The 14,527-nt window shown below is 52.8% G+C and overlaps 1 protein-coding gene across 5 annotated transcripts in view; it reads left to right on the forward strand.

The window, feature by feature from the left end:
- Nucleotides 1-14,527, forward strand: part of klhl22 (kelch-like family member 22) — an 88,778-nt gene that overhangs the window by 41,782 nt on the left and 32,469 nt on the right. For all 5 annotated transcript variants that reach the window (XM_038793592.1, XM_038793618.1, XM_038793601.1 and 2 more), the window contains one exon: nucleotides 13,401-13,566. In XM_038793592.1, the coding sequence (XP_038649520.1) occupies nucleotides 13,401-13,566 (166 nt within the window). The remainder of the gene's footprint in view (nucleotides 1-13,400; nucleotides 13,567-14,527) is intronic.

Here is a 14,527-nt window from a genome sequence, read left to right on the forward strand (position 1 = left end):
CAGCACTGACCCATTTAAGCCCTCACTTCCACCCGATCCCCGTAACCTAATAACTCCGCCTAAACTTTTTGGTCACTATGGGTAATTTATCATGGCCAATCCACCAAACTTGCACGTCTTTGGACTGTGGGAGGAAACCGGAGCACCTGGAGGAAACCCACGTAGACACGGGGAGAACGTGCAGACTCTGCACAGACAGTGACCGAAGCTGGGAATCGAACCTGGGACCCTGATGCTATGATACCACAGTGCTATCCACTGTGCTACCGTGCTGCCCTGGTGGTCTGGCCAATATTTATTCCATCACAAAAAACAGATTATTTGGTCATTATAACATTTTATTTGTAGTATAGTGCTGTGCACACATTGGCTGCTGAGTTTCTTATATTACAACAGTTAGCAACTCAAAAGTATTTAATTGATCGTAAAGCCCTTTGAGAGGTCCTGAGATCATGAAAGCTGCAGTAGAACTGCAAGGCTTTCTTTTTGAATCTCAGGCACCATACTTGCTCACAATAAAGATATTTTCCCAAAGCATCTGAGAAAGTGGATTTTGTGTTGTCTTAGTTGGTTGAGATATGGCAGTCTGCGAGCTGGAAGTTTATAGCTTGCATTCTATAATTGCTATGGGGCTCTGGTGCAACGCTGGGCCATAATCGTCTCAGTTCTTCAGGGAAGAAGTCATAATCCCATGCTTCCATCGTAAATTCTTTCAATTGAGAATCTGGTCGGGAGCAGAAATCTGTGGCTGTGGTAGCCTGACTTATCATTTGTAATTCCATATGGGTTTGTAAACTGCTCTAAAGATGGTGACTGGTTGCTACTGCGATTTTGGATATGGGACGGGATTCTTCATCCCACCTGCCCCATTTTCCTGTGTGGCGCGCCCTCGCTGGCAACAGGATTCTCCGTTCCTACAGCCGGCCAATGGGGTTTCCCATTGTGGGCCACCCCAACATGCCATTCGGAAATGTGCGGGCATGGGTCTGCTGTTGGGGCAGAGGATCCCACAGCTGGAGACTGCGGTTCTGGATATGGGACTGGAATCTCTGGCCCACCAGCCCAGTTTTCCTGTGTGGCACGCCCTCACTGCCAGTGGGATTCTCCGTTCCTGCAGCTGGCCAATGAGTTTTCCCATTGTGGGCCACCCCACCACACCATCGGGAAATGCAAATGCGTGGGTGTGCTGCTGCGGCAGAGGATCCCACTGCTGGTGACTGTCGTTCTGGATATTGTGACTGCGGTTCCAGGTGTTGTGACTGTGGTCCTGGGTGTTGTGACTGTGGTCCTGGGTGTTGTGATTGGTGTTGCGGGTGTTGTGACTTGTCTGTGGGTGTTGTGACTGAGGATGTGCGTGCTGTGACTGGGGATGCGGCTTTGGGGCCTGGGAATACGGGTGTTGTGACTGGGGATGCGGGTGTTGTGACTGCAGTTCCGGGTGTTGTGATTGGGATGGCAGGTGTTGTGACTGGGGTTGCGCATGTTGTGACTGCGGTTCCCGGTGCTGAGTCTGAGGTTCCGGGTGTTGTGACTGGGGATGCGGGTGTTGTGACTAGGGTTGCGGGTGTTGTCACTGCGGTTCTGGGTGTTGTGACTGGGGTGGCAGGTGTTGTGACTGAGGTTGCGCCTGTTGTGACAGGGGTTGCGCATGTTGTGACTGGGGTTCCCGGTGCTGAGTCTTAGGTTCCGAGTGTTGTGTCTGGGGTTCTGGGTGTTGTGACTGGGGTTCCGGGTGTTGTGCCTGAGGTTCCGAGTGTTGTGACTGGGGTTGCTAGTGTTGTGCCTGAGGTTGCGCCTGTTGTGACTGGGGTTGCGAGTGTTGTGGCTGGGGACCGGGTGTTGTGACTGGGATGGCAGACGTTCTGACTGGGGCTCCAGGTGTTGTGACTGGAACTATGGCGGTTGTACTGGGCTTCTGGGTGTTGTGACTGAGATTGCGGGTGTTATGACTAGGGCTGTGGGTTTTGTGACTGGGGTTCCGAGTGTTGTGACTGGGGTTATGGGTGTTGTGATACGGGTTAGGAGTGTTGTGACTGGGGTTCCGGGTGTTGTAACTGGGGTTGCAGGTGTTGTGACTGCGGTCTGGATTTTGAGAGTTGGTTTTCAGGTTTTGTAACTGGGGTTCCGGGTATTGAGTCTGGGGTTCTGGGTATTGAGTCTGGGGTTCCGGGTGTTCTGACTGGGGTTACAGGTGGTGTGACTCAGGTTAGGGGTGTCGTGACTGGGGTTCCGGGTGTTGTACTGGGGTTCAGGGTGTTCTGACTTGAGTTCCAGGTGTTGTGACTGGGGTTGCGGGTGTTGTGACTGGAGTTCCGGGTGTTGTGACTGGGGTTCCAGGTGTTGTAACTGGGGTTGCTGCTGTTGTGAGTGGGGTTCCGGGTGTTGTAACTGGGGTTGCGGGTGTTCTGACTGTGGTTACGGGTGTTGTGACTCGGGTTAGGGGTGTCGTGACTGGGGTTAGGATTGTTGTTTCTAGGGCTCCGGGTTTAGTGACTGGTGTTCCAGCTGTTCTACTGGGGCTCCGGGTGTTGTTTCTGGGGCTCCGGGTGTTGTTTCTGGGGCTGCGGGTGTTGTGACTGGGGTTCCGGATGTTCTGACTGGGGATCCGGGGGTTCTACTGGCCATTGTGTGTTGTGACTGGGGTTGCGGAGGTTGTGACTGCGGTCCCCATTTTGAAATTTGGGTTCCAGGTGTTGTGACTGGGGTTCAGGTTTTGAGCGTTGGGTTCCGGGTCTTGTGCCTGGCATTCCGGGTGTTGTGACAGGGGTTCCGGGTGTTGTGTCTGGGGTTCCGGGTGTTGAAACTGGGGTTACGGGTGTTGTGACTAGGGTTGCAGATGTTGTGACTGGGGTTCCGGGTGTTGTGTCTGGGGTTCCGGATGTTGTAACTGGGGTTACGGGTGTTGTGACTAGGGATCCGGGTGTTGTAACTGGGGTTACGGGTGTTGTGACTAGGGTTGCAGATGTTGTGACTGGGGTTCCGGGTGTTGTGACTGGGGATCCGGGTGTTGTGAGGGGTTCCGGGTGTTGTAACTGGGGTTACGGGTGTTGTGACTAGGGTTGCAGATGTTGTGACTGGGGTTCCGGGTGTTGTGACTGGGGATCCGGGTGTTGTGAGGGGTTCCGGGTGTTGTAACTGGGGTTCCGGGCATTGTAAATGGGGTTGTGGGTGTTTTGACTGAGGTCCAGATTTTGAGAGTTGGGTGCCAGGTATTGTGTCTGGGGTTGCGGGTGATGTGTCTGGGGTTCAGGGTGCTGTGACTGGGGAACCGGGTTTTGTGACTGGGGTTAGTGGTGTTGTTTCTAGGGCTCCGTGTGTTGTGCCTGGGGTCCGGGTGATATGTCTGAACTTCCTGGTGTTGTGACTGGGGTTGCAGCTGTTGTCACTGTGGTCCAGGTTTTGAGAGTTAGGGTCCAGGTGTTGTGACTGAGGTTCAGGGCGTTGTGACTGAGTTCCGGGTGTTGTGACTGGGTCTCTGGGTGTTGTTTCTGGGGTTCCGGGTGTTGTAACTGCGGTTCTGGGTGTTGTGTCTGGGGTCCGGGTATTGTGTCTGGGGTTCCGGGTGTTATGACTGCGATTCCGGTGTTGTAACTGTGGGTCCAGGTGTTGTGACTGGGATTGCGAGTATTGTATCTGGGGTCCGGGTGTTGTGACTGGGGTTCCGGGTGTTGTGTCTGGAGTTCCGGGTGTTGCGTCTGGGGTTCCGGGTGTTGTGACTAGGCTTGCAGGTGTTGTGACTGGGGTTCCTGGTGATGTGTCTGAGATTCCTGGTGTTGTGACTGGGATTGCGGGTGTTGCGTATGGCGTTCCGGGTTTTGTGACTGGGATTCCAGGTTTTGTAACTGGGGTTCCGGGTGTTGCGTATGGGGTTCCTGGTGTTGTGACTAGGCTTGCAGGTGTTGTGACTGGGGTTCCTGGTGATGTGTCTGAGATTCCTGGTGTTGTAACTGGGATTGCGGGTGTTGTGTATGGCGTTCCGGGTTTTGTGACTGGGATTCCAGGTGTTGTAACTGGGGTTGCAGGTGTTGTGACTATCGTCCAGGTTTTGAGAGTTGGTTTCCAGGTGTTGTGACTGTGGTTCAGGATGTTGTGTCTGGGGTTGGGTGATATATCTGAGGTTCCTCGTGTTGTGACTGGGGTTCCGGGTATTGTGACTGGGGTTAGGGATGTTGTTTCAAGGGCTCCGGGTGTTGTGACTGGGGCTCCGGGTGTTGTAACTGCGGTTCCGGATGTTGTGTCTGGGGTTCTGACTGGGGTTCTGGGTGTTCTGACTGGTTTTCCCTGTGTTGTGACTGGGGTTCCGGATGTTGTAACTCGGGTTCTGGGGGTTGTGACTTGGGTTTCAGGTGTTTTGACTGGAGTTCCGGGTGTTGTGACTGGCGATCCGGGTGTTGTGACTGGGTTTACGAGTGTTGTGACTGACTGGGGTTACAGCTGTTGTACTGGGTCTCCAGGTGTTGTGACTGGGATTTTGAGTGTTGCAACTGCGGTTCCGGATGCTGTGTCTGGGCTCCGGGTATTGTGTCTGGGGTTCTGGGTGTTGTGGCTGGTGTTCCAGGTGTTGTAACGTGGGTTCCCAGTATTCTGCCTGGGCTTACGGCTGTTCTGACTGGTTTTCCGTGTGTTGTGACTGCAGTGCCGGGTGTTGTGACTCAGTTCAGGGTGTTGTAACTCGGGTTCTGGGTGTTGTGACTGGGGTTCCGGATGTTGTGACTGGGATTTTGGGTGTTGTGACTGGGGTTCTGGGTGTTGTGACTAGGGTTCCGGATGTTGTAACTCGGGTTCTGGGGGTTGTGACTTGGGTTTCAGGTGTTTTGACTGGAGTTACGGGTGCTGCGACTGGGGTTCTGTGTGTTGTCATTGGAGTCCCGGGTGTTGTCATTGGAGTCCCGGGTGTTGTCATTGGAGTTCCGGGTGTTAAGAACAAAGAAAAGTACAGCACAGGAACAGGCCCTTCGGTTCTCCAAGCCCGTGCCGACCATGCTGCCCGACTAAACTACAATCTTCTACACTTCCTGGGTCCGTATCCCTCTATTCCCATCCTATTCATGTATTTATCAAGATCCCCTTTTTTTTTAAATAATTTTTATTGAGAAATTTTTATTTTATACAACATTGACGCACCTTAGTAAAATACCGAAAATAACAATAATACTAACAATCATATACATTCGCCCCATCCCCATGAACAACCCAGCATTTTAACAACAACGCAAATTAACACACTATAAAGTTACAGAATAAACACTACAATAATGCACCCCCCCCCTCCCCCGGGTTGCTGCTGCTATTGACCCAGTTACCTATCTCTGAGCCAGGAAGTCCAGAAAAGGCTGCCATTGTTTATAGAACCCTTGTATTGATCCTCTCAGGGCAAATTTGACCTTTTCCAATTTTATAAATCCCGCCATGTCACTGATCCAGGTCTCCACGCTTGGGGGCCTTGCATCCTTCCATTGTAACAGAATCCTTCGACGGGCTACTAGGGATGCAAAGGCCAGGACACCGGCCTCTTTCGCCTCCTGCACTCCCGGTTCTACCGCAACTCCAAAAATCGCGAGTCCCCACCCTGGTTTGACCCTGGATCCAACCACCCTCGACACCGTCCCCGCCACCCCCTTCCAGAATTCTTCCAGTGCTGGGCATGCCCAGAACATATGGGCGTGGTTCGCAGGACTCCCCGAACATTGGTGCACCTGTCCTCACCCCCGAAGAACCTACTCATCCTAGTCCCGGACATGTGGGCCCGGTGCAGCACCTTAAATTGGATGAGACTAAGCCTCGCACATGAGGAGGAAGAGTTGACTCTCTCCAAGGCCTCTGCCCAAGTCCCGTCCTCTATCTGCTCCCCGAGTTCCTCCTCCCATTTAGCCTTCAGCTTCTCCACTGACGACTCCTGCACCTCCTGCATTACCTTATAGATGTCAGACACCTTCCCCTCTCCTACCCACACCCCCGAAAGCACTCTGTCCATCGTCCCCTGCGAGGGCAGCAAAGGGAATCCCTTGACCTGTCGCCTAGCAAACGCCTTTACCTGCAGGTATGTGAACATGTTCCCCTGGGGAAGGCCACATTTATCTTCCAGTTCCCCCAGGCCCGCAAACCTCCCGCCAATAAACAGGTCCCTCAATTTGCTGATGCCCGCCCTTTGCCACCCCCTGAATCCCCCATCCGTGTTCCCCGGGATGAACCGATGGTTGCCACCCAGTGGAGCCTCCATCGAGCCCCCTGTTTCCCCCCCCGATGCCGTCTCCACTGTCCCCAGATTCTTAGGGTCGCCGCCACCACCGGGCTCGTGGTAAACCTCTTAGGGGAGAGCGGCAACGGTGCCGTTACCATGGCACCCAGGCTCGTACCTCTACATGATGCCATCTCCATTCTTTTCCACGCCGCCCCTCCCCCGTCCATCACCCATTTACGCACCATTGACACATTGGCTGCCCAATAGTACCCCAGAAGGTTGGGCAGCGCCAGCCCGCCTCTATCCCTTCCTCGCTCCAGGAACACCCTCCTCACTCTCGGAGTCCCATGTGCCCACACAAAGCTCAGAATACTGCCGGTCACTCTCCTAAAGAAGGCCCTGGGGATAAATATGGGCAGGCACTGAAAAAGGAACAAGAACCTCGGAAGCACTGTCATTTTGACGGACTGCACCCTCCCCGCCAACGACAATGGCAGCATGTCCCACCTCCTGAACTCCTCCTCCATCTGATCTACCAGCCTGGTAAAGTTATGCTTGTGGAGAGTCCCCCAGTCCCTGGCCACTTGCACCCCCAGGTACCTAAAGCTCTCCCCTGCCCGCCTAAGCGGGAGCCTACCAATTCCTTCCTCCTGGTCTCCAGGGTGCACCACAAACACCTCGCTCTTGCCTAAGTTTAATTTATAACCTGAGAAGGTCCCAAACTCGGCTAGTAACTCCATCACTCCCGGCATCCCTCCCACCGGGTCCGCCACAAACAGTAACAGGTCGTCGGCATACAACGACACCCTATGTTGCTCTCCACCTCGCACCAAGCCTCTCCACCTCTCTGAATCTCTCAATGCCATCGCCAGCGGCTCGATTGCCAGTGCAAACAACAAGGGGGACAAGGGGCAACCCTGCCTGGTCCCTCGGTAAAGCCGGAAGTACTCCGACCTCCTATTATTCGTGGCCACGCACGCCATCGGGGCCTCATATAGCAGCCTTACCCACCTAATAAACCCTTCACCAAATCCAAACCTCCCCAACACCTCCCATAGGTACCCCCACTCCACTCTATCGAAGGCCTTCTCCGCATCCAGCGCCACCACTATCTCTGCCTCCCCCTCAATCGCCGGCATCATAATGACATTCAGCAATCTCCGTACATTCGTGTTCAGCTGCCTTCCCTTCACAAAACCTGTCTGGTCCTCATGCACAACCCCTGGCACACAGTCCTCTATCCTGGTGGCCAGGATTTTTGCCAGCACCTTAGCATCCACGTTGAGGAGAGATATGGGCCTGTATGAACCACACTGCTGGGGATCCTTGTCCTTCTTTAAAATTAACGAGATCAGCGCCCGTGACATCGTCGGGGGCAAAGTCCCCCCTTCCCACGCTTCATTGAGTGTCCGCACCAGCAAGGGGCCCACTAGGTCCACAAACTTTTTATAAAATTCCACCGGGAACCCATCCGGCCCCGGTGCCTTCCCTGACTGCATCTGCCCGATCCCCTTAACTAGCTCCTCCAGCTCAATCGGCGCACCCAGCCCCTCCACCTTCTCCTCCTGCACCTTCGGGAAAGAAAGCCTGTCAAGGAACCTCTCCATTCCCCTCCTCTCCCCCGTTGGCTCCGACCGGTACAGTTCCCCGTAAAAGTCCTTGAAGACCTCATTCACCTCTACCCCCTTCCGCACCACATTCCCACTCTTGTCTCTCACTCCAGCAATCTCCTTAGCCGCATCCCGCTTACGGAGCTGATGAGCCAGCATCCTACTCGCCTTTTCACCATGTTCGTACACTGCCCCTTGTGCCTTCCTCCACTGTGCCTCCGCCTTTCTAGTGGTCAGCAAATCAAATTTAGCCTGCAGGCTGCGCCTCTCCCCCAACAGTCCCTCCTCTGGTGCCTCTGCATACCTCCTGTCCACCTCCAGCATCTTTCCCACCAGTCTATCCCTCTCACTCCTCTCGGTCCTCTCCCTGTGTGCCCGGATGGATATCAGCTCCCCACGAATTACTGCCTTCAGGGCTTCCCAGACCATCCCCACCTGAACCTCCCCCGTATCATTCACCTCAAGGTACCCCTCAATACTTGCCCGGACCCTCCTACACACCTCCTCCTCCGCCAACAACCCCACATCCAACCGCCACAACAGACGTTGGTCTCGCACCTCCCCCATCTCCAACTCTATCCAATGCGGAGCGTGGTCGGAGATTGCAATGGCCGAATACTTGGCCTCCTCCACTCTCGGAATCAGTCCCCTACTCACCACGAAGAAATCTATCCGAGAGTAGACCCTATGTACGTGGGAGAACATAGAGTACTCGCGTGCCCTCGGCCTCACAAACCTTCATGGATCCACTCCACCCATCTGATCCATAAACCCTCTCAGTACCTTGGCCGCCGACGGCCTCCTACCCGTCCTAGAGCTGGACCGATCCAGTGAAGGATCCAACACCGTATTAAAGTCCCCCCCTATGATCAGACCTCCCGCCTCCAGATCCGGGATCCGTCCCAACATACGCCTCATAAAGCCCGCATCGTCCCAATTTGGGGCATACACACTAGCCAGTACCACCTTCTCTCCTTGTAGCCTGCCCCTAACCATCACATACCTACCCCCCTTATCCGCCACCACCTCCGATGCCTCAAACAACACATTTTTCCCCACCAGAATCGCCACTCCCCGGTTCCTCACATCCAACCCCGAGTGGAAAACCTGCCCCACCCATCCCTTCCTCAGGCGGACCTGGTCCGCCACCCTCAGGTGGGTCTCCTGAAGCATTGCCACATCCGCCTTTAGCCCCTTCAGGTGAGCCAGTACCCTCGACCGCTTCACCGGCCCATTCAACTCTCTCACATTCCAGGTGACCAACCGGATCAGAGGGCGTCCTGCCCCCCTCCCCGTCGGCTAGCCATAGCCCGTCGACTGCCCGCCCCAGGCCAGCACCCCCCGCCCGACCCAGTCCCCACAGCGACAACCCCTCACCTCTGTCCCCCCAGCCCCCACCAGCTCCTTCTTGACCCAGCAGCAACCCGGTATTCCCCTTTCCCCCCCTCCCTTCCCCCCCAGGCTAGGAACCCTCCCAGCCGCGAACCGTCCTCCATTGTACTTCCGTGGGTCAGCTAACTTCTGCTGACCCCGGAAACTCCCGCCAATAGCCCGACCACTCCCGAAGTGGGATCATCCCCCAATCTATCCCTCCTCCAGGCACCGCTCCAGCGCGGGGAAGAACCAGTTAAGGCCCCGCCTCCCCCGTCACCGTCTCCACCCCCCAGCCCCGCAGCGCGGGAAACCAGAGGAAAGCCCGCGCTTTCGCCCTGCCCCACCACACCTTTCTGACGCAGCTCCCAAATATCAGCCCCCCTCCATACCCCCACTCCGACATAGAATACAACATAGCCCCCCGACCCTCCCCTCAAGATACACAGCCCAAACAATGCCCCACAGCACAAAAACAAAAACATAGCAGAACAACCCCTCCGTAAATAACCATATCAAAATTGCAAAAGTACTAAAACAAGAAGAAAAAAACAGAAGAAAAAGAGAACACAGCAACAGCAGAATCCAGCACTAATATCTTACAGCCGACCTCGCAACCCCCAACCCCTAGTTCAAGTCCAGTTTCTCCGTCCGCACGAAGGCCCACGCCTCCTCCGGGGAATCGAAATAATGGTGCCGGTCCAAATAAGTTACCCACAGGCGCGCGGGCTGCAACATTCCGAACTTTATCTTTTTTCTATAAAGCACCTCTTTCGTCCGATTAAATCCGGACCGCCGCTTAGCCACCTCCGCACTCCAGTATTGGTAGATCCGCACTACCCCATTCTCCCAATTGCTGCTCTTCACCTTCTTGGCCCAGCGCAGCACGCACTCCCGATCACTGAACCGGTGGAACCTCACCAGCACTGCACGCGGGGGTTCATCTTCCTTTGGCCTCCTGGCCAGCACCCTGTGCGCTCCCTCCAGCTCCAAGGGCAGATGGAGAGACCCGGCCCCCACTAGCGAATTCAGCATTACAGCCACATAGGCTGTCAGGTCCGATCCCTCTAGCCCCTCCGCAAGGCCCAAGATCCGCAGGTTTTTCCGCCTCATGCGGTGATCCAGCTCCTCGAAGCGTTCCTGCCACTTCTTGTGGAGTGCTTCGTGCCCCTCCACCTTACTCACGAGGACCACGGCCTCCTCCTCTCGTTCAATGGCCTGCGTCTGCAACTTCTTGATGGCAGCACCCTGGGTGGACTGAATCTCTGACAGCCTTCTGTTCGTTTCCTGCAGAGAGCTCAGTACTTCATCCTTGAATTCTTTAAAGCAGCGCAGGAGATCAGTTTGTTGTTTCTGGGCCCAGAGTCTCCATTCCTCTGGAGCTCTGTCGGCGGCCATCTTGGATCCCTTCCCCCGTTTTTTCTGAGGAGCTGCTGCTGTTTTTTCCCCCTTTCCACTCCGAGTTCGAGGCATGGACTGCAGGGAAAGTCGTTCAGCACACCTTCCCCCACCGGGAGACGTCGAAAAAATTCCGTTTTGGGCTCTCAAAAGAGCCGAAAAATCTCATTAAAACGGGAGCTCCCAAATGTGTGGCTTACTGCTCCATCACAGCCACCGGAAGTTCTATCAAGATCCCCCTTAAATGTCACGTTTGTCCTTGCTTCCACCACCTCCTCCGGCAACGAGTTCCAGACACCCACTGCCCTCTGTGTAAAAACCTTGTCTCGTACAACTACTCTAAACCTTACCCGTTGCACCTTAAACCTATGCCCCCTAGTAATTGACCCCTCTACCCTGGGGAAAAGCCTCTGACGATCCACTCTGTCTATGCCCCTCATAATTTTGTATGATGCGGAGAGGCCGGCGTTGGACTGGGGTGAACACAGTAAGAAGTCTTACAACACCAGGTTAAAATCCAACATGTTTGTTTCAAACACTAGCTTTCGGAGCACTGCTCCTTCACCTGAGGAAGGAGCAGTGCGCCAAAAGCTAGTATTTGAAACAAACATGTTGGACTTTAACCTGGTGTTGTAAGACTTCTTACCATAATTTTGTAGACCTCTATCAGGTCGCCTCTCAACCTCCGTCGTTCCAGCGCGGTGGCACAGTGGGTTAGCCCTGCTGCCTCACGGCACCGAGGTCCCAGGTTCGATTCTGGGTCACTGTCCGTGTGGAGTTTGCACATTCTCCCCGTGTGTGTGTGGGTTTCGCTCCCACAACCCAAAGATGTGCAGGGTAGGTAGATTGGCCATGCTAAATTGCCCCTTAATTGAAAAAAATGAATTGGGCACCCTAAATTTATAATTTAAAAAAACCTCCGTCGTTATGTGAGAACAAATCGAGTTTATTCAACCGCTCCTCATAGCTAATGCCCTCCATACCAGGCAACATCCTGGTAAATCTCTTCTGCACCCTCTCTAAATCCTCCACATCCTTCTGGTAGTGTGGCGACCAGAATTGGACACTATACTCCAAGTGTGGCCTAACTAAGGTTCTATACAGCTGCAACATGACTTGCCAATTCTTATACTCAATGCCCCAGCCAATGAAGGCAAGCATGCCGTATGCCTTCTTGACTACCTCCTCCACCTGTGTTGCCCCTTTCAGTGACCTGTGGACCTGTACACCTAGATCTCTCTGACTGTCAATACTCTTGAGGGTTCTACCATTCACTGTATATTCCCTACCTGCATTAGACCTTCCAAAATGCATTACCTCACATTTGTCCGGATTAAACTCCATCTGCCATCTCTCCGCCCAAGTCTCCAAACGCTCTAAATCCTGTTGTATCCTCGGACAGTCCTCATCGCTATCCGCAGTTCCACCAACCTTTGTGTCGTCTGCACACTTACTAATCAGACCAGTTACATTTTCCTCCTAATCATTTATATATACCACGAACAGCAAAGGTCCCAGCACTGATCCCTGCAGAACACCACTAGTCACAGCCCTCCAATTAGAAAAGCACCCTTCCATTGCTACTCTCTGCCTTCTATGACCTAGCCAGTTCTGTATCCACCTTGCCAGCTCACTCCTGATCCTGTGTGACTTCACCTTTTGTACCAGTCTACCATGAGGGACCTTGTCAAAGGCCTTACTGAAGTTCATATAGACAACGTCCACTGCCCTACCTGCATCAATCATCTTTGTGACCTCTTCGAAAAACTCTATCAAGTTAGTGAGACACAACCTCCCCTTCACAAAACCATGTTGTGATTGGAGTTCCGGGTGTTGTGACTGGGATTTTGGGTGTTGTGACTGGGGTTTTGGGTGTTGTGACTGGGGTTTTGGGTGTTGTGACTGGGGTTTTGGGTGTTGTGACTGGGGTTTTGGGTGTTGTGACTGGAGTTCCAGGTGTTGTGACTGGGGTTTTGGGTGTTGTGACTGGGGTTTTGGGTGTTGTGACTGGAGTTCCAGGTGTTGTGATTGGAGTTCCAGGTGTTGTGATTGGAGTTCCAGGTGTTGTGACTGGAGTTCCAGGTGTTGTGATTGGAGTTCCAGGTGTTGTGATTGGAGTTCCGGGTGTTGTGATTGGAGTTCCGGGTGTTGTGACTGGGATTTTGAGTGTTGTGACTAGGGTTTTGGGTGTTGTGATTGGAGTTCCAGGTGTTGTGATTGGAGTTCCGGGTGTTGTGACTGGGATTGTGAGTGTTGTGACTCTGGTTCTGGTGTTGTGACTGGAGTTCTGGATGTTCAGACTGGGGTTTTGGGTGTTGTGGGGGAGGTTCCAGAAGTTGTGGCTGTGGTTTCCAGGTGTTGTGATAGAGCATCCAGATGTCGTGACTGGTGCTTCTAGATGCATATTGCGCTTGAGATCCTGGATTATGTGAACGAGATTCTGGATGGCGTGACAGGTGGTTCTGTATGCTGTGATGGACTGACTGATTCTTTCTGGATGAATGAGATCCTTAATGCTTACTTTTATTTATCTGCTTGCATTGTTTCTGGGTCAGATGGTTTTGATTTAACTTTCAGACTGCTTATTAAATCAAACGCCAGTTGTTCCAGGACACTGATTGGCACTTCTCAATCTGTATTGCTCAAATTCTTCCTCGGAAACGGGCCATGCACAATGGTTTCCCTGGTGGGAATGTGATTAATACCTGTTTTGGGAAAATAGTTGGTGACATGTCAGTTGAGATGATTATTTTTCTCTATGTAGTGGGGAAGTATTCTGTATAGACATTGCCCTTTAATTTCACCGTGTGAAGACTGATCAGTGTCTGTCCTGTTTACAGGGGGATGTTTGCTGGTGGGCTACGTGAGATGCAGGAGAAGGAGATATTGTTACATGACATATCCTATATGGCTATGTGCAAAATCTTGGACTTCATCTACACGTCTGAGATGGAGCTGAACCTGAATAATGTACAGGACGTGCTGGTGGCTGCTTGTCAGCTGCAGGTAATTGAGCCGTAATCTTTTAACCACAGGATTGAACACAAATATTAATACTCCTACATTGAGGGTATCAATCAAGAACTGAATGTGATTCTATCCATTTGGGAGCTCATAGGGATGGTCTCCTGTGATGGGTGAATCTTTACATAGCCATTGTCGCATATCAGAATCTCCAGTCACCATATCTACAGGGAACGCTTGGAAGATTTAACTTCCTGGATTTCTGATTTCATAGAACTACTTTTGCCACATTCTATCAAGTGGAAGTGCCTCACTGACAAAACAAATAAAGGGCAACCTCAAAGGACCAGTAGCAAAAGTTATATGGTTGTGGAAATGGCTGACATAAAAGATGCCTACCGTTCCTATTTCCATTTGTCTCTGTCCTTGCACATCCCCTACCTTCAGAGTCACAGCTATTGCGTCAGGCTATTTATCTTATTCCTTCTCTCGGCCTCCAGGTTTTCACACATGGCTCCCTTTCTTTTGAAATGGCATAGCAAGGCACTCAGTTGTATCAACTGTAATAATTGAATTGTAAGAATAAAAGTGAATGGACCACCTGATATCAACCTGGGTGCCAGACAGAACAAAAGCAAACCCGCCCAGTTGACCCTGCAAGGTTCATCTTACTGACATCTTTGGGCTTGCACAAAGATTGGGAGAACTGTCCCACAGTCTAGTCAGATGCAGCCTGATGTCGTCATACTCATGAATCATCTTTCAGCCAATGTCTTGCACTCCTCCATCAACCTCACTAGGTGTGCCCTGGCCCACCGGTACGACAGACCCACCAGTCAAGGGGGCACAGTGCTATACAGTCAGGAGGGAGGTTTTTTTTATTACTCATTTATGGGATGTGGGCTTCGCTGGTTAGGCCAACATTTGTTGCCCATCCCAAGTTACCATTGAGACGGTGGTGGTGAGCTGGCTTCTTGAACCGCTATAGACCCTGAGGTGTAGG

This window comes from Scyliorhinus canicula, chromosome 1, assembly GCF_902713615.1.
Source record: "Scyliorhinus canicula chromosome 1, sScyCan1.1, whole genome shotgun sequence".
Classification (NCBI taxonomy): domain Eukaryota; kingdom Metazoa; phylum Chordata; class Chondrichthyes; order Carcharhiniformes; family Scyliorhinidae; genus Scyliorhinus; species Scyliorhinus canicula.